General features: G+C 42.2%; 1 protein-coding gene across 4 annotated transcripts in view; it reads left to right on the top strand.

Annotated features, from left to right (window-relative positions):
* The window catches only part of LOC140453661 (ephrin type-A receptor 7-like), a 596,634-nt gene that overhangs the window by 282,378 nt on the left and 286,256 nt on the right, over positions 1–28,000 (top strand). For all 4 annotated transcript variants that reach the window (XM_072548551.1, XM_072548549.1, XM_072548548.1 and 1 more), the window contains exon 4: positions 10,679–10,834. In XM_072548551.1, the coding sequence (XP_072404652.1) occupies positions 10,679–10,834 (156 nt within the window). The remainder of the gene's footprint in view (positions 1–10,678; positions 10,835–28,000) is intronic.

Genomic DNA, 28,000 nt, shown 5'->3' with positions numbered 1-28,000 from the left:
GGGTACTGGTGAGGATGCCAATCCACCTAACATGTACACTTTAGACTGCAGGAAGAAATCCACGTAGACACAGGGAGAACGTGCAAGCTCCACACAGGCAGTTGGTCGAGGCTGGGATCGAACTTGGATCCTTTGTGCTATGAGGCAGCAGTGCTAACCACTGAGCCACTGTGCTGCCCTAGTTTTCTGGGTAACTTCAATAAAACTTTCATAAGAGGGTAATTACAGCAATTTGGATAATCTCCTCTGCTTCGTGTACTGGCAGTTTGGTGAAGGTAACAAGCAGATGTAAAGACACTTGACAGACCTACAGTGTAATTAGTGTGTGAGAAGGGGTATGTACTGTGTTAGTACATCCCTTGAATTATTCCGTTCAATAAGTGAATATTGAGCATTAGGTAGATTCCAGAAAGAAAGGGTCACAAGATCTGTTTATTTGAAAGTATTATGCCATTGATTGTGGGGATGTATCAATGCCAGACTCATATTTGTGAGAGATATTTAGGTATATCAGAATGGAATTATGAGGGAAACATTATGAGAGTGATAGAGTTGGCTGTTATCAGGTTTATTATGAAGTTGACCTGAAGCCTGCAGATTATATCAGCATGTGGATTGAGAAGAGAGAGTGTTAACAGCATTTCATTGGTTTTGGAATCATGCTGTGGCCATGAAAGGTGTGATGTAAATACAAGTCCTTTCTCTGTTTCGTCCCTTATCTTGGAAGAACACTCTCAATATAGTAATCTGTCTTTCGCCCACGCAAAATACTTAGTGACTGCTTCTGCAGCTATTACCTGGTGTATGATGTTCAACCAGCAGGTGGACAGAAACCAACTTGAATTGTCTGCTACTGCCAATTATTGTTCGAGTTCCTTAAATTGTACAGTGCAGGTCTACACTGCAGGGCAAGTAGATGTTGATATCCCTCCCTATAAGCACACAGGGCACAATATCATCTCCCTCCCTCTAAGCACACAGGGCATGGTATCACAAAACTGTGAAGGAAACAAATTAGGAGGGTGATCATCTTTCCAGTATCTGATTCACCTTTGGCCATGTTGTTGATAGGGATATGCTGGAAGATGGAGGTTACAGGACTGATTTTAGCTCCTCCCACGTTTTACAAGCAGAAATTCTCTTCTACCCTGGAAACCAATTACTGTAGTAGTTTCCAAGGATTAAAGCTCCCATAACCTGGGCACATCACTGTCTTTATTATTATTCTGCTGTTTTAGGGGTGAGAGTCAGGAAAGCAGTTGAAAATTGATGAACTTATTGAAGTCTTCCATTGCGATGGTTTTTTTTTCTCCTATTGGTACAAATGTTATTACACTTCAGTAGGTACTTAGTAACCTTTACGATGGAATAATTACTTTGTCCTTTGAGATGAGAGCAAAACATGGTTTGTTCAATGTTTTAATCGTGAATGTGAGTTGAACATCTGGCCTTGCCGTTCTGACACCTGGATTTGGTTCCTTTTCAATTAGTTCTATCCTTTCTGAAGTAATATATCTTTTTTTAGTTTCCTTGCAGTTTCCTTACAATCCCATCAACCTGTTTCCTTTTATAATCAAAAGTCTTTGTAAACAAACACGATGGTGTTTTCTATATAACTATATAATGGTAGTCATGAGTTGGCACCACGTTTGGTTGCAAGTTATAATCAGCTGTTTGGGAGATTAATCTGGAGGCAGGTTAGCAATGTTATCACACAAGAGTCAGTGTTCAATCAGTTAGTGTCCACAGCCTTCAGAAAAACCTGAAGGATAGCACTGAAGATCTGATCAGTACATTCACTGATGATATCAATGTCTCATTGATGAATTAATTGATGACTTCTGAAGTCTACTAAAGAAATCATATTGGACTTGAAATATTAATCCTGTTTCTCTCTTCACAGATGCTCCCAGACTGGCTGAGCTTCTCCAGCATTTTCAGGTTTTGTTTCAGATTTGCAGCATCCACAGTATTTTATCTTTATTGAGGTAGACTTATTGTTATAGTTTGGGATTGGCTTTGTTTAGACCTTGAACTAGCCCTGTAAAATAATGGCCATCAGTTGGATTGTCATAGTTGGATGAATAGTTGGAAGCTGAAGAGTGTTTGTGCTGGGAAGCTCTGCAGTTTTAGCTAATTAAAGTCTGATAGTCTCTCTCCTCTCAGTTAATTATCCTGAAGTCTTGGCTCAGCCGACTCACTTTCTGGATTTATGTCAGTCATAAGTGACCGGAATGGGGCAAGAAAAGAGTGGATTCCCTGTTGCTCAGGTCGCTACATTATGAGATGTAAGCTCTTATACTGACGAATGAGATTCCATGCATGTCATAGTTGGACAATTTGTCAGAAGGTGAACAGTGTTTTGAGCTGGGAAGCTGTGCCATTTAGAGATGTAATATAAGAGTTCTTAGAGACTGGCACATGCTGAATGCCAAAGTCTGTGGATGTAGGGTGTGTGTGAAATGATGTAGAGTCATACAGTATAGAAACAGACCCTTCTGTCCATGCTGACCACAATCCCAAACGAGACTAATCCCACCTGCCTGCGCTTGGCCTATATCCCTCCAAACATTTCTTATTCATGTACTTATCTAAATGTCTTCTAAGCGTTGTAATTGTACCTGCATCCACCACTTCCTCTGAAAGTTCATTCCACACATGAACCACTCTCTGTATAAAAACAAAAAGTTGCACCTCACGTCTTTTTTAAATCTTTCCCCTCTCACTTTAAAAATATACCCACCCCACCCCCCACCTTAGGGAAAAGGCATAAATATGGTGTTTGGTGGCCAACATGAAGGTCCAACATGAAGTGGTTAGCTGAAGTCGCCAGGTACCCATTCTGACTTCCATGTCGAGAACTCACAATGTCCAGATTGTTTAGCATGATCGGAAGATGAATATATATATATAAGGCAAATTGAACCATTAATAAGGTGTTCAACAAGTAATCACACCCTCCCCCTCACCTTTAATGAATAACTTGCCACTGCCCAGTGAAAAAAACATGCCTCACTGCTCAGCAAATGTATAAGACATGTAATGAATTGCTGTTGAAAGGTCTAATCAGATTTCTCACCCGATTCTGCCATAAATGTCACCATTGTCCACATTGTTCGGGCATTGTACACCCACTGATTATCTTTATGGAAAATTTTTTTCTTTCATTTCATGTTGTTACAAGTACAATATTCATTCCTTTAAAACTCATTGTTGTCATACCTCACGGTTGTTGTTTCAATAAACAATAAAAATACGCAGAGCATTTTTTAAAAAATCAGTCCTTCAGTGACTAGTTTTCTGTATTCATTTATTGTATGCATTTCAATTTCCATAAGTGCATGTGTCAGTTTACAAAATGCCCAAACTTCACAAATACTTTCATCCCCATTTTTCTCAACATGTTGTGGTGCCCTTTGTGTTACTAAAAGATAAATGAAGAATGTGTAAATATAGAGAGAATAATTTATTCTTTATATTAATATCCCTCTCTTTAACAGCATGGTAAGTGTCTCAAGATCCTTTTATGCTTTCAGAATCAATAAGACTTGCAAAAGTGAATTGCCAGTTTCAAAATCTGCCTTTTTTTTCAGGAATAAAGCCAGCATTTTATTAAGGTATTACTGAAGCCAACTTTGATAGATTTGTTATTAAAATTACATGTACTGATTATAAAACTAGACTTCAAAACATCGCACATTACTGAACAGGTTAATAGTCTCATTACGCACAATTAGGATGTGTGTTCCGGATCATAACTGTTCACAACATAAAACAATTTTCCTCACATTCCCGTTGCTTATTTTGCCATTCACTTTAAATCGTGACCCCTGGTTATCAATCCTTCCACTAATGGGGAACAATTAGCCTCCATCTATGTTGTCTAGACCTCCTCATGATTTCGAGCCTCCCCACTGAGTTTGCTCTCCACAAGCTCTTCTTCAATGACAACAGTCCCTACCTCTCCAAACTGAGCCAATATTGAGTTGGAGGATGGTAGAATACACACCGTCAGAGGACCTAGGTGTACTGTAGTGGTGAAAAAGAGTAGATGGGTAAGGCAAGGCCACAGTGTAATTTTAAGTTGTGTATGAGTTTGAATTGAATAGATTGAAGGAGGATGATATTTCAATATGATACTGAAACAAAATGTTGGAAATACTCATCAGATCTGTTCATGTCCTACCTCCCGTCATGGACTTCTTCTTGAAAGAAGCTGTTGCTGGTCCAAGGCAGAGGGCACAGTGTTAGTAGCGCAGACCAGTATTACTGGTCTCATATCCTGGGTGATTCAACAGATATTGTGGGGATTTGGGAAACATGCATACAAAATATTTTAATCTGTACTCAATCTTAGATGTGACACTAATTTACAGACTGTCGTTTACAAGCTGTTCCAAGAATGGAACCTTCTGCATTATATTAGTGTGATTGACTACTTTACAGGCAAGACTCATTATTTGTGGCCTCTACCTACTGCCAATACATCAACTGCTAGGATGAAATGTGGCCAGGTAAATAGATTCTGCTCAACAGGAGCCAGCAGTGAAAAGCAGTCAGCCAGAAGCAGTAGTGATTGAAAGCAACGCCTTTGCTTCTTCTCTTGGCCATAATTCATGCACTTTGCTAAACTTTTTCTCTCCACCAAAAACAGGATTTAGTGGGTGCCCGAGATGATGGGCTCAGTAAGTAAGAGGTGCAAGCTCTGCTTTGCTGGTGCTACATAGGAGTGTAGAGGTTTTTCCTCTTTATTAAAATTCATCAAGGTAAAGCTATCAGTGAAAATGAGCATGAGACTTTTACCAGTACCCTCTATGGAAGGAAACGTACCTTCCTCACTTTGTCTGCCGACATGTGACTCCAGTGTGTGGTGCTGGAAAAGCACAGCAGGTCAGACAAGCAGGAAAATTGACGTTTCGGGCAAAAGCCCTTCATCAGGAATGAGGCTGGGCCCTCAGCCCCACCCCCCTCCCATTTATCTCTCCATCCCGAGGCTCGCAGCCTCATTCCTGATGAACGACTTTTGCCCGAAATGTTGATTTTCTTGCTGCTCGGATGCTGCCTGACCAGCTGTGCTTTTCCAGCACCACACACTTGACTCTGATCTCCAGCATCTGCAGGCCTCACTTGCACCTACATGTGATTCCAGTTCCATTCTGAAATGGCTAACTCCTATTTGCCTTCATCCCTGCTGGTCTTGATGCTTAGAACTTGTGAGTGAACTTTTGGTAAATGGATGAAGTGGACATTCACGTTAATAGTTCAGTAGAACCTAATTATCAACAGCCTTACCCCATCAGTTTTCAGTGACCCTGTGCTATTTGAAAATCAAGACCATTTATGGGTGCATAATTTGCTTTTGCCTCTAACATATCATATTATAAAAAGGTAATGTTGCCATAGTCTTTCCAGACTGTTGGGAGTCTCTCAGAGGGAGGAGAGAGAGAGAGAGAGAGAGAGAGAGAGAGAACTGGCCAGGGTTTAATTTGAGGGTTACCATACACAGGGAAAAAGGAGAGATTGAGAAGAAGAATTGTTCCAGATAACCTCCACCAGTGTCAGCATTGAACCCCCACACTTCTGACATCAGTCTGCATTGCAAACCAGCCATCCAGCTAACCAAGGTGACAAACCCCAATAGGTGATGTATTTATTTATATCCCTGAGAGCTACTGTAGTGATTGGAATGACTACCAAGTGGATCTCATTGACGGTGAGTTTACTGATTGGGGTTGTTAACCTGGGCCATTCAGGGAGCCCTGACTGACAGAAACAGGAGATTCAAAGGTCTCCTCAGTCTAGAGGCTAGCTCTGAGCTAACTGGCCATATAGTATGAGCATGTAAACAAAGGGGAACTTGGTGACAGGATACTGGTCTCTGTGCAGTTATTTCAGCTAAGTGGGCATGACACGAGTTTTGATACGGAACAGTTTTACTCTCAATGGTTCAAAATGCTTCTTGCAGCTAGAACTTCCAATTGGCTTTGTTTACTTCTCTCTTGTTAAGCTTAAACTTGGTCGCAATGATACACAGTGAACATGAGCAGTAAATAGTCTCACATAAAGCAACACAGAGCAGTAAAAGACCACAACAGAATCTGTGTTACATGAGGGTACGGGAAGATTCACAATGTAAATGTGTGGTTCTCCTGTCCATGGCTACATCTGGGCCTGTAACAATGCTATCAGCCTTTATTCTCTATGCAGTGGTGACTTATAAACCAGTGGCTGATCCAGGGATGTCAAATATCAGCATCTGACAGAGAAGAAAGCTGAAAGAAGAGAAACACATAAACAGGCAAAGAAAGACTCTCCAAACAGCCAAGCAACAGTGAGAGCTGTGGCATTCACTCCGTTATTGCTGTGTTTCATGTAGTAAATGAATTGGGTATCTTGTCGATTGCAGCAGAGGAGAGAGAGATGGGGATGTGGTGAGTTTTATGGAGAGCAATTCAGTGTTTAGATCCGAACAAATGAATATATGGCTGCCATTAGTTGGGGGAGTAAACGATGTATTCAGGAGACAAGGAGTCAAAATTGGAGAAATGAAAAATAATCTTAGATAATGTGAAGCAATTTATTTGTGTCTTAAGGTGTTCCTCACTCGCCTGAAAGACGGACTCTGCTGTTCACATATATTCTGGAGAGCAGTCCCTTTTTCAGGGTTTAGGTTACATTTCTTTAACACAATCCATGCAGTTAATCTTGCATTGCTGTCAGATAGAGTTGCAATTGCATTCTTACAAATGTGGCAAATGACTGGCTCAATGCATTTAAGGGCAAGTCGGCAAATTGCCTTGAGGCGTTATGGCTTAGCTTTTGTACTGGGTGTATTTCGAAAGAAAATGGAGCTTTGAAAAGTTATTGTTTAAGAGTTTGACATGAGGAGAAAGCATATTGCTGTACCGTGTAAAAATATCGAGTCAATAAGGTGAAATGCCACCATGTTGTGAAGTGCATTGACATACAGATGGTCTGCTGTTATATCACTGTGATACTTATTTCAGCTCCTACAACATAAGGAGGAGATGTGGGTCACATGGCATCATGAAAATGCAACAAAATTTTATTATAGCACCAGGTGTCTACATATGTACATGACAATCACGGACACTTGTGTATCTGGTCTCAAGCTAAGCAATTCTTTTGTACTTTAATTCACATTTCTCAGCATGTTATGCTGCAAGAGGATAGAACTCAGTAAGATGGAGACTGAGACCATTATAGCATCAGGTCATCAACCATGACGTGGTGATGATATCATCCACATGTGGCTTGAAGTACAATGCACAACTGCTGCAGGACTGAACAGGCAATTCATGATCGACAGTATAACTCTGGTCTCCAGCTTTGTGATGCACTTTATAGACCTCAGATTGGTATCTGCGACATTACTGTAGCCATAGGCTTGCATTCTATGCTGTTGCAACAATTTTGGAATTCTGAAAGATTATTGGAAAGTAGCAGGATCCAAGTCTCAGCCTGCACATGCATGATAATGTACTGCTGTCAGCCAGTCATTACGCTGAATATTAATCCCCAAGTAGGGTCGGTGTGGACTTGTTGGGCCGAAGGGCCTGTTTCCACACTGTAAGTAATCTAATCTAATCTACACCGTTTCACCACAGCCTTCAATAGACACAAAAACATTTTGTCAGATATTCAACAAGCTTTTCACAATGAGCTTGTTCCTCCTGATACTCTCAAACTGAGATTAGATTGTTCTCCTCTTGTGCACTCATAACTTGTTTTTTTCAGATTTCCAATGGCAAGTTCAGGCTCCATCTTCCTTTGAAAATGGACCTGCTACAAAAATTCTATCCAAGTATAGTTTGCTGTCTCACAAGATGCAATGTTTTGAATAACTTGTTACAGACAGAAAGACAACTTTGTTTCTGTTTTCCATTTAATTGCAGGGCAGCGTTGTCCTTTATGCAGTTATCTGAGAGAAGTGTTAGCAACTCATGTGGCCACCGAAGTCCTTGTTATTGGACGATTTGACTCTTGAAGAAATAACATGCACTTGTTGTTGAAGAATATCCATGATTTGGCTCAATTTTTATTTTCATGTGGAGGGTCCAGTTGGAAATAGATCTGGATTTTGTGCTAACATTTACACACAAATGTTTGTTGCCATTGTAAATTAATTTACAAAGCCCCTCCTTGGATTCTCCTGACCTTTTGTGGGAGTTTCTTGTTTCAGTTGTATTTTTTTCCTATCATAGCCTTTCTTAATCAATTAGCAGGTCTCCTTTATAATAATGGACTATAAAACATAAGATTGAATCAGGTGCTCATGGAGATAGAGGTAGAGGAAGTGGGAAGGTCGTGGTGGCATATCTAACCCCTGTCTCTGCCCAGATGAATTTCAGGATAAGATAGCCCATAGTTGACTTTCTCCACCCGCTACCATGTAAGGTCCTCGTTGGCCAGTTCAGAACCATTTTAAGGCTTCAACCGATCATCTTGGGGATTAACCTAGTGACAAGAAGACCTGGAGATATGTGACCATCCTGAGAGCAAATGGAGTGTGAGCAGTTTGCTCCTGGATCCTTTGACTCAAGGGTTACTCTTCCTGCATCAGTGACAGCTGTCTTATTGGGCAGCCACTCCTGGCTGCTGGTGCTTCAGTTTCTCTCCTTCGTGGATCTCATCCCAGTGGAATACATTTTGCTGGAACTCTCTGGTTAGCAGAGGATCTACTGGATCACTTTGCAGTGTTGGTCTCTTGCCAGCCCCTCAGCTGGTAGGCAAGATAGAACATAGAACATTACAGCGCAGTACAGGCCCTTCAGCCCTCGATGTTGCGCTGACCTGTCATACCATCTAACCTACACTATTCCATGCACATCCATAGGCTTGTCCAATGACAACTTAAATGTACTTAAAGTTGGCAAATCTACTAGCATTGCAGGCAAAGCATTCCATACCCTTACTACTCTCTGAGTAAAGAAACTACCTCTGACATCTGTCCTATATCTATCACCCCTCAATTTAAAGCTATACCCCCTTGTGCTCGCCGTCACCATACTTGGAAAAAGGATCTTCCTGTCCACCCTATCTAACCCTCTGATTATCTTATATGTCTCTTTTAAGTCACCTCTCAACCTTCGTATCTCTAACGAAAACAGTCTCAAGTCCCTCAGCCTTTCCTCATAAGATCTACAAAGCCAATGGCCGACTTTGCCCGTAGTCTCAACTGCAATGTGAATGATTGTTATTCACATAACCTGCACCAAACTGAAATATTGCATGGGTGAAATATCTTCTACTTAATCCCTATTTTTTGGAAGTAATGGCTTATGATATAACAGGGTGGCTGGAGGCAGGGGGTGGAGGTGGGAGGGTGCGGAGTGGAATGGTTGTGAATAGAACTAAAGGAGTACAATATGCTCAACATAAGCAAGGATCCAAACTGTATATCTGAACTGTAGGTGTAGTGCGTAACAAAAGGCATATGAGATATTGCCTGCTTTATTATCCCACCAATAATAAATTTTTACCTGCTTATTTTTATTCCCTTATGGGACCTGCGCATTGCGGGCTGCAGATATTGACCATTCCTAGTTCCCCAAGAGAAAGTGCTGGTGAGTTGCCTTCTTGAACCACTGCAATCCATGTGCCGTAGTTAGACCATAATGCCCTTAAGGAAGGATGTTGTGAAACCTGAAAGGGTTCTGAAAAGGTTTGCAAGGATGTTGCCAGGGTTGGAGGGTTTGAGATAAAGGGAGAGGCTGAACAGGCTGGGGCTGTTTTCCCTGGAGCGTTGGAGGCTGAGAGTGACCTTATAGAGGTTTATAAAATCATGAGGGGCATGGATAGGGTAAATAGACAAAGTCTTTTCTCTGGGTTGGGGGAATCAAGAAATAGAGGGCATAACTTCAGGGTGAGAGAGGAAAGATATAAAAGGAATCTAAGGGACAACGTTTTCATGCAAAGGGTGGTATGTGTATGGAACGAGCTGCCAGAGGAAGTGGTAGAGGCTCTTACAATTACAACATTTAAAAGGCATCTGGATGAGTATATGAATAGGAAGGGTTTGGAGGGATATGGGCCAGATGCTGGCAGGTGGGACTAGATTAGGGTAGGATATCTGTTCGGAATGGAGGAGTCAGACCGAAGGGTCTCTTTCCATGTTGTACATCTCTATGACTCAATGACTCAATGTGCAGGTTAGGTGGATTGGCTATGCTAAATTTCTCTGTAGTATTCAGGGATGTGTAGGTTGGGTGCATTAGCCATGGGAAATACAGGGTGACAGGGATGGGGTGGATTTGGCTGGGATGCTGTTTGGAGGGTCGGTGTGGTTTTGTTGAGCCAAATGGCCTGCTTCCAAACTGTAGGGATTCTATGACTTTGTCTCAGTAAGTTTATTGAAGGTATTCATATTGTGGTGATGAATTCCAAATTTTCAAGTTTCAATGTATGGAATTTCTGATGAAGGGAAGAATGAAGATTGAAGGTTGGGTTGAATCTCTCACAAATCATTCCTTGCCTTCCTGCTAAGGTTTGTGGAGATTGAAGTCTGCTTTGACTCTGTGTGTGAATGGCATTGACATAGTTGGCCAGGCACAGTTATGAAGAATAAAATGCATCCAAGCAAGCCTTTTATCTTGCATTATTTTCTTGCTTTCAAAACCCAAAGAAAACATCTTCAAATTGTGAACTTTCTTTTTAGCATGTCCACCAGGGTCTTACAAGATGGCGGCTGGCGAAGCAGAATGTTCCTGGTGTCCTGAGCATAGCTACACAGAAGAAGCAGGGTCTGTGCAGTGTCTCTGTAAAGATGATTACTATCGAATGGCTTTGGATCCACCATCAGCCCCCTGCACTAGTAAGTCTGTCAGTAATTTGTAATTATTACATATTAAATCTGTTAAATTATTTCCCTGGTGCTGGAATGTTTGAAGGTTTTGCCTTGTTCAAGAAAGGGAATAGGGATAACCTTGAGAATTACAGACCAGTCAGTCTTACGTCTGTGGTGGGCAAATTATTGAATAGGATTCTGAGAAACAGGATTGATAATTACTTAGAAAACCATAGTTTGATTGGCGATAGTCAGCATGGCTTTGTGAGAGGCAGGTCATGCCTTACAAGCCTTATTGAATAATTTGAGGATGTGACAAAACACGTTGATGAAGGCCGAGCAGTGGATATGGTTTATGTGGATTTAAGCAAGGCATTTGTAAGGTTCCCCATGCTAGGCTCATTCAGAATGTAAGGAGGCATGGGATACAGGGAAATCTGGCTGTCTGGATACAGAGTTGGCTGGCCCATGGAAGACAGAGGGTAGTAGGAGATGGAAAAGCATGAGCCTGGAGCTCGGGGACCAGTAGTGTTCCTCAGGAACCTGTTCTGGGAATTCTGCTCTTTGTGATTTTTCAAAAAGACTTGGATGAGGAAGTGGAGGGGTGGGTTAGTAAGTTAGCCAACCTGAAGGTTAGTGGAATGGTGGAATGTGTGGAAGGCTGTTGTAAATTGCAATGGGATATTGACAAGATGCAGAGCTGAACTGAGTAGTGGCAGATTGAGTTCAACCTGGAAAATTGTGAAATGATTCGTTTTGGATGTTCGAACTGGAATGCAGAATACAAGGTTAAAGACAGGATTCTTGGCGGTGTGGAGGAACAGAGGGATCTTAGGGTTCACATCCATAAATCCCTCAAAGTTGCCACCCAAGTTGATAGAATTGTTAAGAATATGTATGGTGTGTAGGCTTTCATTAGCAGGGAGATTGAGTTTAAGAGCCACGAGGTTATGTTGCAGCTCTATAGAGCCCTGCTTAGACCACACTTGGAGTATTGTGTTCAGTTCTGGTCACCTCATTATAGGAAGGTTGTGGAAGCTTTAGAGAGGGTGCAGAGGAGATTTACCAGGATGCAACCTGGATAGGAGGGCATGTCTTATGAAGAAAGGTTGAGGGAGCTAGGGTTTTTCCCATTGGAGCGAAGAAGGATGAGAGGTGTACAAGCTGATGAGTAGCATAGATAGAATGGATAGCCAGAGACTTTTTCCCAAGGCAGAAGTGGCAATCACAAGGGGACATAATTTTAAGGTGATTGGAGGAAGATTTCGCAGAGATGTCTGGGGTGGATGCTTTACACAGAGAGTGGTGCGTGCATGGAATTCACTGCCAGTGGTGGAGGTAGAGTCAGATACATTAGGGACATATAAGCGACTCTTGGATAGGCACATGGATGATAATAAAATGAAGGGTATGTAGGTTAACTTGATCTTAGAGTAGGATAAGAGGTCAGCATAACATCGAGGGCTGAAGGGCCTGGACTGTGCTGTACTGGTCTATGTTCTATGATTTGTTAAGAGCAGAATTGAAGCTTCTGATAGAAAAAAAGTGATCAATGTCTACAAGTTAGTTTGCAAGGCTGTATATGTTCAGAATAAGATTAGGTCCTTTAATGGTGGAGTGTATCTTAGATCCTTGGTCCTTTTAATGTGCATTAATGGGTGTGCCTTAGATCGATTATTGTGGCTGAAATTTGGATGTGAATAATGCCATATCTATAAAGGTGCTTTGAAAGTTTGGAATGTAAATTACAAGAGTAAACTAATAATTGTTGTTCATTTTATGACATGTTATAAAGGAACAATTTCAAAATGTTAATTCATAAATATTTCCCATTAAAATTTGTTTGTTTCATAAAACTGTCCTTTAAATTTTATAATCTTTTGGATATTCAAACTCATTCTGTTTGACTATTTCCCCTCCTTTCCTGACTTTTCCATGTTGTTGTGGAGTGAAAAAGGGTAATATGTCTTCTGGAGAACAGGTTGCTTGTCCCCAATAAGTCAGTGTACAGGTCTAGAATATTGTCTACCCACTGTCATCATCTTGCGTATAGACAGAGCTTGGATTGGAATACAATTTTGTCCATATGTCTGTTCTGGTCTGCCATAGTCATGTGACCTGTACCATGTAGCATATTAACCCCAGGCAGCCATCTTAGGGGCATTTTAATAAAGAGAAAATTCTGACCACACTGCTGTCGACTGAGCAGAGAACATGGTATCAGAAGTGAAGCTGAGACTAGAAACATAGCTGCAGATAGTGAGAGAGATAGAGACAGAGAGACACGCACAGAAGACAATTCAGAGCTATGAAAGCCGCTACAAACAACTGAAATAAAATGAAAATGAACAAAGAAACAGATCGCCACTGCAACCCAGAGAAAGAACAAAATGGCTGCAGCTTTTCCCTTCATACATCTGGTTGAAATGAAATAAAATATGAAATAAAACTGGCACAATGGCAAAATATGAAACTCTAACAGATCTGTTTAGCAAGCCAGAGCTGCTATTTATCACTATATTCTTATCAAAATGTATTCCATTCAGAATTACTCCAAAGAACAGAAAAAAAGTTGGTTTCAGAAATTTTGAAAACCTTGAAGGATGCTTTGAACCACAAGTGAACATCATGTATGATTAGTGCGGGTTCAGTATTAGGGCCCAAGATGAAAAAGGGTCAGTCAATCAATATGTCATCTCATTAATTCAGATCACAGAAGGTAAATTTGTGCAACTAAAAAAAAAACCTATTTAAAGATGGAGCAAGAGATCTTTCAGTGAGAGCACGTCAAAGAGAGAGGAGAAACTCACTCTCAGGAAAACAGTTCACCTGTGGAAACATGACAAGTTTGTGAATCAACAGCAGTGGCATATTCAAGTACAGATTGGGCTTGCATTTTGCTACATATATACTTACGGCACACAGGGCAGTACAGTCCCAGACAAAATGTGGAGCTGCTGTTGTTGGACTGGGGTGGACAAAGTCAATGGTCACAAGACATCAGGCTTTAGTCCAACAGGTTTATTTGAAATCACAAACTTTTCGAGCGTTGCACCTTCATTAGGTGAAACCTGTTGGACTATAACCTGGTGTCGTATAACTTCTGACTTAATCCCAGACAAAGGGGAGGATGCAATTATTGTAGAAGACACCATGCAAAGGAGAAGAAGGAATGTGCAGTGTGGGGATAGCAGTGTTCTTACTGGCTGAACGTGAATAATTTTGTACACAAGTGCATGCCTAGCAAATAAAGATGTCCACTGGAGAAGCTGAAGAGTCTGATGAGTCATACTACACCATATAGCAGGTTGGCTCAGTTATGACAATTGGTGAGATATGTTCAGTGATTCTTGCACGATGCCAGCAAACGTAAAATGTCTCAGTCCTAGTCACTGTACTTAGGAAATAATGTTAATGCGTTGGAACCAGTTGAGTGAAGGCTTAAAAGACTAATACCTGGAATGGATGGAATGCCATATGAGGAAAGCTTGGACAGGCCTGTATCCTCCAGAGTTTAAAAGAATCAGAGGTGTCTTAATTGAAACATATAAGTTCTTGAGCAAACTTGACTGGATGGTGTTGAAAGGATGTTTCCTCTTCTGGGAGAATCTAGAACTGGGGGTCATAGCCTAAAAATAATGGGTTTCCCAGTTAAGAAAGAATTGGAAAAATAATTTTTCTCACAGAGGGTTGTGTGTCTTTGAAATTCCCTTCCTCAAAAGGTAGTGGAAGTGAAATCTTCCAATATTTTCAAGGCAGAGATAAATAGCCCCTTGGTAATCAAGAATATGAAAGGTTGTGGGGGAACGCAGACATACAGAGTTGAGGTTAAAATCAGATCAGCCCTGATCTTATTGAACATGGGAACTGGTTTGAAGGATTGAATGGCCTACTTTTATTCCTATGTTGGTATGTCAGAAGGACAGTAGTGCATCATGGGAAATCATGACCTTCATAGACCTGAGAAGAATGACTCAACATGGTGGTCCAAAAATGAAGTCCTCCGAAGTGAGGTTAAGACTTTATGATGGCATAGTACTTGTGCTAAGAGAATAATTTACCTTGGAAGTTTATTATAACAACCTGAATGAAGATCAGGATTTCCAGATCACGTGCTGCAAACAAAAAGCTGCACACCTCAGCTGGAGCAAGTCTAAAGCTTGGATAGATAATCCTCAACATGTCAAAAGAGATGAGTAAGATGTCAGTGAGCGACTGAACATAGAATACATTCAAGAGAAGCACTGCAATGTATTTGTAGGTCTAGTATGTCTTCCTGGAGAATATCCTCTCAAAGTGGATGAAAGTTTCACTCCAATTGAGCATCTTGTGAGGAAAGTTCCAACTGTCCCCCAGGCCAGCCTGAAAGACAAAGTAGAAGCACTAGAAAAGAAGGAAGGAATCAAGCCAGTGACAGCTGCTCCAGACTGGATTGGGAACATGGCACAAGGAAACAAGCTGAAAAGCTGGGAGTATGCATCAATGCAAAGGACTCCACAATACCAATTATCTAAGGAACATGCAAAGGTTACCTCTTTACTACCCTCAGTGTGAAGATTGAGACTGGTAAGTGAAACAGTAGATTTTAAAACACATTCTGGACAGTGTTTGGCAGATATACTTAGTTGTGCATGTTGTTTTGCATCTTCAGGCTCCAGAGGGCTGTACACAACATCTAGTGACCTTTTTGGAGTGGACGTTACACTAGATGGTCCACTATGGATTCAAAGACACAATGAAAGAAGCTGTTGCTGATCATGATAAAACTCTAGTATGAGTGCTAGTAGAGCTTACCAGATGAACCTGAAGCTGTACAGTTACAGTTCAAGATCCTCAAGTCAAGTACATAGGCTATGTGTTGACAGAAAGAAAATTTCAGCCAAATCCAGAAAAGGGGGGAGCTATTCAAGTGTTGCAAGGCATAGTGATGAAAGGGTGCCTGAAAGTCTCATTGCCGTAAGAATATATTGGGCACACAGAGATGAACTGACAGCCCAAGATGGCATGTTGTACACGATGAATACAAGGCAGTCCTTGAGATAGGAAGCAAATCTATCTGGAGGCATGGAGACTAGATCAGTACAATGACTAATGTCACACCACGCAGAAACTGTTCTTCCAACAGCAAAACGTTACTGCAGCCAGATGTGATAATGAGCATCAATGGTCAAATCAAGGTGGAATGATGAAGCCAAATTTCATTTCAGTAAGACTGTTAAACCATTGCCAGAGGTGAGTTTTGGAGAGCCAGTTGAGGTACAAACCTTTCAACACTTTCAACAAGAGTCGACCCAAGTGGCAAAGTGGACCTGGACAGAGCAGTTATCACCTCAGTCATATATGGTGGAAATGAACAACCTCATCGACTGTTACAAACACAGTGCATATGTGCAACTGGAAAAGTTGATCAGGAAGATATGTTCTTACCACCTGAACAGTTCACAGATCAACCATCACAGATCAACTCAACAACAGGAGCAGAACAATACCAATTACCATGGCACTAACTGAGGACATGGGAATGACACTCCCTAGGAATAAGTACAACTGAGATGAACAGCCACTAACAGCACACACCCACATAATAACATTAGACCATGATTGAAAGACTTTGCATGCAATGCATATGCAGAGATTGATGAGAATTCCAAACCGCTAATGCACGAGCACCATCTCATGCGTACATTGGAAAGCTTGGGTAACTAAGAATATACATGTTAATGCACGCAGTTTGGTTTTGTTTTCTTATGTAAAAAAGGGGATGTTTGGATTGAAATGCAATCGTGTCCAAATGTCCTTCCTGGTCTACTATAGTCATGTGACCTCTGCCAGGGGTCACGTATTCCTTAGACAGCCATCCTTGGGGGAACTTCAGTAAAGGTTCTATTCTGATCAGAGTGCTGTATGCTGAGCATAGAGATGACAGTATGTGACAAAACTTAGGTGTAGGATTTGAATAACACATTGTAAGATTTTCAAGGTGCAGTTTGAGGTTGGGTGCACATGCATTGCAGGGGATTTTTTGAGAGATTTGTGGTTGTAACCAAGTAAGGAATATACCATGTCAGAGAGACTGGGGGGAAGATGAAATGTTGAGACTGTTGAATAATCACAAGGAAAGATCTTGGAGTGAAAGTACTGACAAATTGTGCATTGTCAAGAATTTGAATTCACCAGTTCAGACATTTTATACCCACTCCTGGAGCAGTTGGGAGTTGAACCCAGGCCTCCTGTCCGAGAGATAGGGACATTATCACTACACTACAAGAGCTTTCAAACTTGTACATTGTAAAGAGAGTGGGAGGTTTTAAATGTCATCAGAGCTAAAATTGATTGAAGAGGGAGCAAGAGATATTCTGAGGCAACCACAAGTTTAATAAATGAGGAACCTAAAACAAGCCTTATTTGTGAAGAAATTACTGGAAGAATGAATAACAAATCCTCTGGTACGCTACACACTAAACTGCAGAAATGGTGAATGCATTGCTTTTGAGGTTACGTAAGGCCTAAATTCTAGAACAATCCTTGTGACGTGAAAAGTGCAAACATACCCCTGCTATTCAAGAAAGGGGAAAAAGACAATACAGTGAAATATAGACTGACATCAATATGAGTTGAGTGTTCATATCCAGTGTTAGAAACATGGGAGCTTGCAATTCGAAAATCTTAATATGATTATAGAAAGTCAAATAGTTTTATGAAAAGGAAATCAGGTTTGCATATTGTTAAGCTGAGAATACCTACTGGCTTCTTTAAAGTTTGATCAAAATGAATACAATGCTTTGATATAAAGCACATTTATTAGCTTAATATCAAACTGGGTCCACTTTTGTTTAACATTTATATCAATGATTTAGATGAGAATGTTGGAGACATGATTAGTAAGTTTGCAGATGACACCAAAATTGGTGATAAAGTAGACAGTGAAGAAGGTTATCTAAGATTACAAAAAAATCTTGATCAATTGGGTTGATGGGCTGAGGAGTGGTAGATGGCGCTTAATTTGAAAAAATGTGAGGAACACAGACAAGCACAGGACTTAAACAATTAATGGTAGGATTCTGGATTAGTGGTGCTGGAAGAGCACAGCAGTTCAGGAAGCATCTAACGAGCAGTGAAATTGACGTTTCGGGCAAAAGCCCTTCATCAGGAATAAAGGCAGTGAGCCTGAAGCGTGGAGAGATAAGCTAGAGGAGGGTGGGGGTTGGGAGAGAGTAGCATAGAGTACAATGGGAGAGTGGGGGAGGAGATGAAGGTGATAGGTCAAGGAGGAGAGGGTGGAGTGGATAGGTGGAAAAGAAGATAGGCAGATCGGACAAGTCCGGTCAAGTCAAGGAGACAGTGCTGAGCTGGAAGTTTGAAACTAGGATGAGGTGGGGGATGGGGAAATGAGGAAGCTGTTGAAGTCCACATTGATGCCCTGGGGTTGAAGTGTTCCGAGGCGGAAGATGAGGCATTCTTCCTCCAGGCGTCTGGTGGTGAGGGAGCGGCGGTGAAGGAGACCCAGGACCTCCATGTCCTCGGCAGAGTGGGAGGGGGAGTTGAAATGTTGGGCCACGGGGCGTTTTGGTTGATTGGTGCGGGTTGGAGGGGTGGGGTCCTTGTTACGAATGGAGGGGTGGGGTCTGAGGGCGGAGGTGCGGGATGTGGACGAGATGCATTGGAGGGCATCTTTAACCACGTGGGAAGGGAAATTGCGGTCTCTAAAGAAGGAGGCCATCTGGTGTGTTCTATGTTGGAACTGGTCCTCCTGGGAACAGATACGGCGGAGGCGGAGAAATTGGGAATACGGGATTGCATTTTTGCAAGAGATAGGATGGGAAGAGGTGTAATTAATGGTAGGGCCTTGGGTAGTGTTGTAGAGCAGAGAGCCCTAGAGGCTGAGGTATGAAAGTCTTTGAAATTCGCACCACAGGTAGACAGGTTTGTTAAGAAGGTGTTCAGTATACTTACCTTTATTGCTCAGACCTTTGAGGGTAGGAGTTGGGATGTTGTATTAAGGTTGTACAGGATGTTGGTGAAGCCTGTTCTGGAGTACAGTGTGCAGTTCTCCCTTTTTATGAGAAGGATATTATTAAACTGGAGAGAGTTCAGGAAAGATTTAACAGGATGCTGCTGGGAATACAGGTTTGAGATACAAAAATAGACTGGAAAAGCTGTGACTTTTTTCGCTAGAGGTTGAGAGGTGACCTTACTGAGGTTTATAAAATCATGAGGGGGCATATGACAAGGGTCGTTTCCCTATGGTGGGGGAGTTCAAAGCCAGGGGACATATTTTTAAGGTGGGAGGAGAAAGATTGAAAAAGGACAAGATGGGCAACATTTTTGCACAGGGAGTGGTTCGTGTGTGGAATAAACTGCCAGAGAAAGTGATGGATGTGGGTACAGTTACAATATTTAAAAGATATTTGGGTGAATTCATGAATAGGAAATGTTTGGAGGGGGATGTGAGCCAAGTACAGGCAGGCGGGATGAATTCAGTTCACACAGCACCAGTTCACTAATCGATGGTGAGAGTCCCTGGACTAGGTTTTGGGCACCCCATTACGATTGTGAAAGGTTCCCAAGCTGCAAAAGGTCCCCAATATTGATCCTATTCCGAATCTGGTATTTATGCACTGTCTTGCCACCTCCTGAGTACTTTCCTCTAGTATCTCTTTGTGAAAAAGTGCAGGTCAAGGTATTGCTGCAAAACAACCCAGTGCCCAAACCAACACGAGGTCATTGTAGTTACCTACCAGCCAAAATCTTTCTACACTCCTAAGCCTGTTTTTCACATTTTTTTCTTTCAATTGCATATTGCCATGTCCAATTAACATTTAATGAGTAATCCTTAGCAATCTAGTTTGGATTTAATTTATGCACCTAAAACTACACTCCACCTCTTGATATCTTCAGAACAGAAGATCAAGATCTTGCCATCAACAGGATTTTCCTAACACGCTCCCCCCCCCCCACCACGCCCACTTAGCCTCCAACTAAATCTTTTACTTCCTTCTTAACAATACCACTTTCATTGTTTGAAAGTTAGTTTTCCTTTGGATTCTGTGTCAGTGGCCTGGCAGGTCATTCATGGTTCAATACAGTTGGGGAAGCACTCCTTTATTTTACAGGGATCTGTTGTTATATTCAGTGGTCATTAGGCTAAGGGTCACAGACAGCCACTTTGACAGCTGCTTTGAAAGAAAACGTGGATAATGTAAGTGTGTGGTTAGGATGCTGGGAGGGTAGAGTTCCAGATAGATAAAGTGCCAGGTGGGTAGGGGTAAGGTGCCAAGTATATAGGGTGCCAGGTATGTAGAATATTAATCAGGTAGTCTGACAGGTGGGTGGTGTGCCATCATGCCAGGGTGCAAGGTGGAAAGTGGGGGTGGGATAAGTGACAGAGTGTGTCGGGTAAGTTGGTGTGGGTGATGTAGGTCTGCTTGAGATGGGGTGAGGGAAGGGTATTGGGTCTAGTGATATGGGAAGGGATGCTATATCCTAGGGCTTGGAGCAGGGTGTCAGGTTCAGTAAAGGGGCTTGTTGGGGGGAAGAGGGGAGGGTGTTGTGTGGGGGAGTTAGCCTCTGGGAGTTGAGGGAGTGTCAGTTCCCAAAGGTTAAGGGGGGGGGGGGCGGTTCAGATCCAGTAACAGGGGCTGTTGGGCCCTGGGGCTAAAGTGGTGGTTTAGTGTCTTCAGTGTAGAAGGGTGAGGGTTAGTTCCTGTGGATAGAAATGGGGTGGTCATGTCTCAGGGATAGAATGGGGTGTTAGATCCTGGGCGACAAAAAGATGCAGTAATTGGGTCAGGGTTTGGGATGGGCAGAAAGGGCCATGGATGCAGTCCTGGGGCGGAGGGATGGTCAGTTGGGGTTTCAGTTGAAGACTTCTGATAGTCTAACGTTTTCTGAATAACTATTTACTTAACGACAGTGGAATTCTCCAACTCAAGTGGAGTCTCTTGGAGGGTGTTCAAGCTTGGGGCCACTATCAACTGGAATTTTCAATTTCCTGGGATCTCCTTTGGAGTCTACTTCCTCAGGGATTCTGCAGGGTCTCGATGCACAACTCCCCTCCCCGCTGGAATAATGGCTTCTGGCAATTGGAAAATCCAGATGTGACCCTCCCATTGGAATCATGGAGCCTCAGTTCTACTTTAGCGTTCACAGTAAATGCAAGGAGCAAATTACTGCAGATGCTGCAATCGGTACTGAAAACAAAAATTGCTGGAGATGACAGCAGATCAGGCAGCATCCATGAAGAGAGAGCAAGCTAATGTTATGCGTCTAAATGCCTGATGAACCGGGATCTAGATTTGAAACATTAGCTTGCTCTCTCTCTCTCTCTCTCTCTCTCTCTGTGGATGGTACCAGACCTGCTGTGACCTCCAGCAGTTTTTGTTACCATACAAGGGAGCTCTGCTACTCAAGACTGCAAATAACTTTGATTCCTTTTGATTTTCTTGATTCCTCTTACAACCTCATTATAAATGATCAAAAGACTTACTTGAGCATTTCCAAATGCTGTAAAAAAAACTTTTGTTCCTGTTTTCCTCTAAATTATAAGCAACATTTGTCATTTTAACTAACCACAATTTTCTACCCTGGCCGCTGAAGTGATCTCTGTTGCACTACTATACCTGTGATTATCAATGACCGTGCAAGTGGGTGACCCAGGAAAATTATATGTCAGTAACATCTTATTCTGGTGATCATTTGCGATAGTTTTCGCCCAGTTGCACCGCCTTATAAAAATCGGCACCTGTTCAAGAAAGTACAGAAGTCAATTACAAAAATGATGACAAAAAAAGACTGCCTTATTATTCCTCAATTGGCTTCCACTCTGGTGTCTTGCACTCCCTTTTGCCTTGGTGTAACATTGTGTCATCTCTGCGCAGATGCTGGCTGCATCATTGACCTGCTTGGTAACAGAGACAAGCCACCAGATGGCATTTCAAAATTCAATCTCTTCACCATTTCGTCACTGGCATTGTTGCTTGCGTATTTGTTCAAGGGTCCCTGGTCAACCTGAAATATATTCTTTCTGCGTTAGCAATCACAACGCTTTAGGGAGCAATAATTGCTTCTTTTTGCTTCAAGAATGCCTTTGCAAAAATAACTAAACATGTGTAGTTTAAATTCCTCAGACTTCAAACCTTCCCTGTACTTTGTTCCTACTATGACCCCATCCAAAACTCTTCCTGATACATTGATGGTGAAATTGACACTACTTTCTGCTCTCATCTGGGATTGGAAAAATTCCTCAGTTTTGCTTTCAATTTCCATGCTTGTCTCACCTTAACCTCTGAATCTTTCCTTCCCTTCCATTTTTACACACAAGTTGTATATTGCTATCCACTACAAATCCACCGACTCCCACTGTTGGCTCGAATATACCTCCCCCTGCATCCTGCTGCTTGTAATATCATTTGGTTCTTCCTCCCAGTTTCTCCGTCTCTTTTCACATCTGTTCGGATGATGATGCCATCCTCAACATGGGTGCCTCCAAGCTGACCTTTTTTCTCTTTAACCAGATATTCCTGCCAATCATAGTCAACAGAGCCATTAACTGGGTCTGACCCATCTCCCGCACTTCTGACCTCATCACATCCCCTCCTCCCCAAATAACAATAGGGTTTCATTGTCCTCACTTTCTAACCCATCAGTCTCAATATTCAAAGGATCATCCTCTACCACTTCCAGCTGGATACCACCACCAAACACATCTTCCTCTTCCCTCCACTGCCAACATTCTTCGGGGACCTTTCACTCCATGGTACCATGGTCCACTCTTCAATTACTCCTACACTTCCTCATCCCCTGTAGTACCTTTCCATACAGAAGGTGTAATACTTTCACCTCTCTCCTGACTGTCCAAGACCTCAAAGAATGCATTCAGCGTTTTACTTGTAGTTCTTTCAATCCAGTCTACTGTATTCACTGCTCATTCACTGGCAAGAGCAATTTCATACTGGGTGACCACCTTTGAGAACACCTTTGTTCTGTCCATGAAAATGATCCCAGTCTTCCAGTCATGATTTGGAGAAGTCAAATCTAGATTCAAAAGTTAGTGCTTCCAAATAAACCAGTCACCTGCCATTTCAATAAACTATTTCACTCCTACATTAACATGTCCCCTTCTGGGCCTGGTTCAGTGCTCCAACATACTTCACTACCAACTGGAAAAACTGCACCTCACTTTCCACTTCGGCACTTCACAGCCTTCAAGACTCAAGACTAAATTCAATAAAAACAGTAAGGGCTGGAGAAATTCAATAGCTATGGAAAGACAGAGGAACAGAGTTAATAGAGGCTAAAACTGAAAAATAACTGGGAAAGGGTGGTATTTCTGCTGAGGAATAGAATACATGAGATGGTGTCTAGAGAGAGAGAGAGAGAGGGAGGAGGGAGAGAGAGAGAGACAGAGAGAAAAGGGACCGGCGCAAGCAACAATATTGCTGATGATGATCCAAAAGAGAGAAAATTGCTGGGTAGGGTGCTAATGGGAAGGCTAAATGGTTGCATATTGGTTACCTGTGCTGGGAGCGGCCATTACACAAGAAGACCTAGGGACATGAGCATGAGAACACATAGATGGGGGTGTTCACATTCTGAAATTGTTAAATTCAACAGTGAGTCCTGAAAGTACCCAAGTGGAAGATGAGGTGCTGTTCTTCAAGCTTTCACTGAGCTTCATGAGAGCACTGCAGCAGGCCTGAGACAGATGTTGGTGTGGGAACACAGCGATGTGTTGAAATAGCAGGCAACTGGAAGCTCGGGGTCATTTCTAGAGATGAAGTGGAGATGTTCGGCAAAGCAGTCACCCAGTCTGTGTTTCACCTCCCCAGTGTAGAGGAGACCACATTATGAGTAGTGAATACAGTCAGACCAGATTGAGTGAGGTGCACTGCTTCATGTGGAAGGTGTCCGTGGGGCTTTGAGTAGTGAGGAGGGAGGAAGTAAATGTTGCATTCTCTGCGATTGCTTGGGAAAGTACCGTGGGTCTGCGGGTGACGTTGGGAGTGGAGGAGAAGTTGACCAAGGTGTCCTGGAGAGAACTGTTCCTGTCAAAGGCTGACTAGGGTGGGGAGGGGAATATGTCTGTGGTGGTGGCATCCTACTGGAGGCAGTGGAAATGGCTGCTAATGATCCTCTGGATATGAATGTTGGTGGGATGGTAGGTGAGGATAAGGGGGACCCGATTGTTGCTGTGGAAGGGAAGAGAAGGCGAGAGGGCTAAGGTGTAGGAAATAGGTCGGACGTCGCTGAGGGCTCTGTCAGACCTGCAGTATTTCTCAAGGGTTCTCTGTTTTTATTTCATATCTCTGGCAACTGCAATATTTACTTTTTACCTCCCTGTGCCTTGTTGTTAATATGAAAGTACCAACTTCTGTTGTGCTTGCTGTATTATATGAATGGGTAGGCCATGGGCAGGGCTGACTGAAGAACATCAGACTGGGTTGGTTTGCTATTGATGCAGAAAAATGTGTGATAACAGCCAATGTTACAAATTGTCACACGTTGTGTGCAAGTGTGTGACATTACGCCTATAAAACTCAGTGGGATTTATGATGGGATCTTTCACAAAAATCAGTTGACCTCAACAATATTGACTTCAGATTATGAGGCAAAGCTTGTAGAGAAGTGTAAAATATTTATTGCATTTATAAATATTTCACTTCCTTACAGTCTAGCTGTTTATCATGAAGAGCAAATATTAATCCCTTTGTACTGCAGTGGTTTTTATTTAATTTAATCAGCAAGTTATTAAATAAAATATTAACTGGACTGCTGCATGTCAATCATCTACATGTCAACAATTCAAGCAGTCTTTGTTCTATTTGCTCCTAGGATGTTGGCATTAGTCACAGGGAGAACATTTATTGCTCAGCTTGAATTGTCCTTGAGACCGTGGTGGATGTGGCTTTCTTGAACTGCTGTAGTCTTTGTGGTGCAGCTGCTGACATGGTGTTATTAATGAAGGAGTTTCCAGATTTTAACCCAGTGACTATGAAGGAACTGCAATACATTTTAGGATGGGACGTAACGTGGAGGGGAACTTACAGGCTTGCCATACCTCTGTGCCTGATGCCCTTGTCCTTCTGAATGACCGAGGTTGTAGGCTTGGTATTTACTATGGAAGGGGTATTAGCAAATTGCTGCAGTGTTCTTGTTGTTAGTACATGCTACTGTCACATAGTGAATGTTGGAGATGGAGTGCCAATTAATTAGACTGCTTTTACTGGATGGTATTGAACTTCTTAACCTGGACAACATCCTTCCTAGTTTAAAGGCTCTAGCCTTGATATCAATGGTACATGGCAATTTGGAAGCTATTCAACCAAAGCTGATACACATTTGTCAAACTACAAGTTTTCTATATTTATAATGACACTGATTGTTTACACATTCCGTGGTCTCCAGGACCATCTTCAGAGCATTTGAGCAAGCCTCTCTATTCATTGCAGCAATAAATCCTTTTTCAAAAGATTCCTTTACGTCTTCTTTTTATCTGTGGCTGCGCCGCATGTAGGGCCCTTCCCCCCCCCCCCCCCCCCCCCTTCCCCAGCCTTGATGAAGGGTCTTGACTTGAAACGTTGACTCTCCCTCTCCTCTGATGTTGCCTGACCTGCTGTGCTTTATCCAGCTCCCCACTTTATCCACTCTGACTTTCCAGCATCTGCAGTCGTCACTATCTCCAATACCAGGTTTTAGCCAATTTAATTCTTTCTGAATTGCATCACTGCTTTGTCAAATGTTCCTTCTCGCCTTCTCTGGCCCCACCCAAGCCATGTTTGAACAAGTGCAAGTTATTGTCTGAGGTGTTATCTCTGACTCCCTTATCAACCTCTAATGTTAGAACAGAGAAGGCATTTTCCTGGTTTTAATGAGGAGGTCCCTTTTTTTTGTCTCACAGCTCCAGCATAGTTGAAAGTTGACGTGTAGACTTCAGCAAATCTGAATCTCGAGTAAATTTGCCCTGCTGCCTCATGGTCTCAAACCCACAATACAGTTCTTCAGTTAGAGTACTATTTCTCCTTCAATGTTCCATTCCACCAGCAAGAGACAATCTGAGTGCACAGGACTCCACCGCAAGCACACGAAAGAAAGACCAAAGTGATTAACACTATAGCAAGCTCGGCGATACATTGGCCTTATAGACTATTGTTTGAACAGGTGGAGAATATTTCATCACACCCCTGGCTTGTGACTTGTAAATGTGCACAGAACTCGAGTAGTCAGGCAGTGGGCTACTCGGCACAGAGTTCCAACCCCTGACCTGTGCCTGTAGCCCCCGTGTCCATGTGGGAGGTACAGTTAAATCTCTGCTCTGGGTATTGTTGATGAGGATTCCACAATGGTGATGCGATAGAATATTAAAGGGAGGTGATTAGATTCTCTTTTGTTCAAGATATTTTAGCCAAGCTTTTTTTTTGATCCTGCCATTACTCTTCCCCTTTCCCCATCTTCAATTAGAGTATTTGTTTAAAATTCACATCTGTCAGCACTGTATGTTTGTGCCACTGAAGGTATAAGAAGGGGCGATGATGATGTGTGACATCAGATGCTGTGTCCCCTAAACAGAAATGCAAAGCTTGAGTGTGCTGTAATAGTGAGACTGGAGGCTGCGTGCCAGGAACGGACCAGAAGACTGAAATTAATGTTCGGGTAATGGAAGAGTGAGGCTTCATGACCCATGTTGAAGTGAGGTGATCAGTTCCAACAGGTTTAGCAGATTTCATGTGGTTTGGCTAAGTCTGTATGCGTTCAGAGAATTCTTTTCATTGGATGTCACTAGATAAAAAATTAAAAGACATCTCAGGTTAAAGATGTTGGTCCCAAACACCTTTAGTTGTGATTTGGCCAATAAGATGAGTATGAGAGTCTGCAGCATTAATAGGGAATGGTGTTGGGGAGACCCGTACATCTCTGGGTCCATTTTTCATTGCCCTTGCCTCATGCTATCAGGATATCTGTTGTCTGAGCCTCATTAGGTACCCACTCACCCACACCCAATCCAATTATCCGTCCCTCTCTGAAAAACTCCTGGGCAGCTTTCTGAATCTATATGTGAAGGGCATCAATCTTGCAGCTTCCTGTACTTTCCTGTCCTGAATCTTCTGACAGGACTCAGTTTATCACCTCTCAGGGCTGGTTAGCCTCAAGAGGACTGGCATTCAGTGTTCCTCTAGGTGCCATGTCTCCCAGGATAAGCAGCGTGAGGAGTCCCCAGTCCATAATGAGAGGGGAGTGTAGCAAGCTCAAAAGCCACAATTGAAGTCAACACCAGACATTGATCTAACTGATTCTTGATGAAGGACTGTGGAGAAATCAGGGTAGCTGTGACTATTCTCCAAACATTGATAGTTAAGGCAAGATTACATAGAAGTGTTCAGTATCATTCGGAATGTGATGCGAATCATTCTCACTGGGAGAATGTCAACAGCCAGAAATACAGGTTTAAGATAGTTGGTGAAAGAACTTAAGGGGATGAGGCAAATTGTGTTTTGTGCAGTGAGCTGTTACAATCTGACAAATAAATTGAATTCAAAATGGGAATAAGCAGATTAATAAGTAGTTTCATGAGAGAGCTGGATATTTGTCAAAAATGAAAAGCTTGTAAGGATTTGGTGAAAGAACAAGGGACTGGGAATAATTTGATCACTCCCTCAAAGATCCAGTAAAGGGACAGTGGGCTGATTGGCTGCTTACACTGCTGTGCAATTCTATGGATGTTTCCATTGTATTCCAATCAAGAGTTAGCAGGATCTGCTGAAGATGCTCAGCCCCATTTGTGTTAATGGGTCTGAATTAATTTAAATCTAATCCAGCTATTTTAAGAAATCAATTCTCACTATTAAAATTGGAGAGCAGCATCTGCCTCTGTACTGAATTATACAGTTCACCAGGGATTTCCAGCTTATCCGAAACTGATTGAAACTCCAATGCCTGCAGTGTGGTGCCTGTATACATTCAGTTCCCATGTCATGTTATATGCTTTATTGAAAGTCAGATCACTTTTAATTTTACTACATGCTTATGCAGATCTTCTTTTCCTCCACTGAGGTCCATAGTACCTCTGTTATCTTCTTTCACATATGCTCCTTCCAGAGAGTGAGTAAATAAAGATCCTACTTGTGAGACACTCTCTCTCTCTCTCTCTCTCTCTCTGTCTCTCTGCCAGAATGTTTCTTGGCTTGGATACTTTGCAGC

The sequence above is a fragment of the Chiloscyllium punctatum genome, chromosome 27 (genome assembly GCF_047496795.1).
Source record: "Chiloscyllium punctatum isolate Juve2018m chromosome 27, sChiPun1.3, whole genome shotgun sequence".
NCBI lineage: Eukaryota > Metazoa > Chordata > Chondrichthyes > Orectolobiformes > Hemiscylliidae > Chiloscyllium > Chiloscyllium punctatum.
Note: the sequence above shows the minus strand (reverse complement) of the source record. Positions and strands in the feature narration are given on the sequence as shown.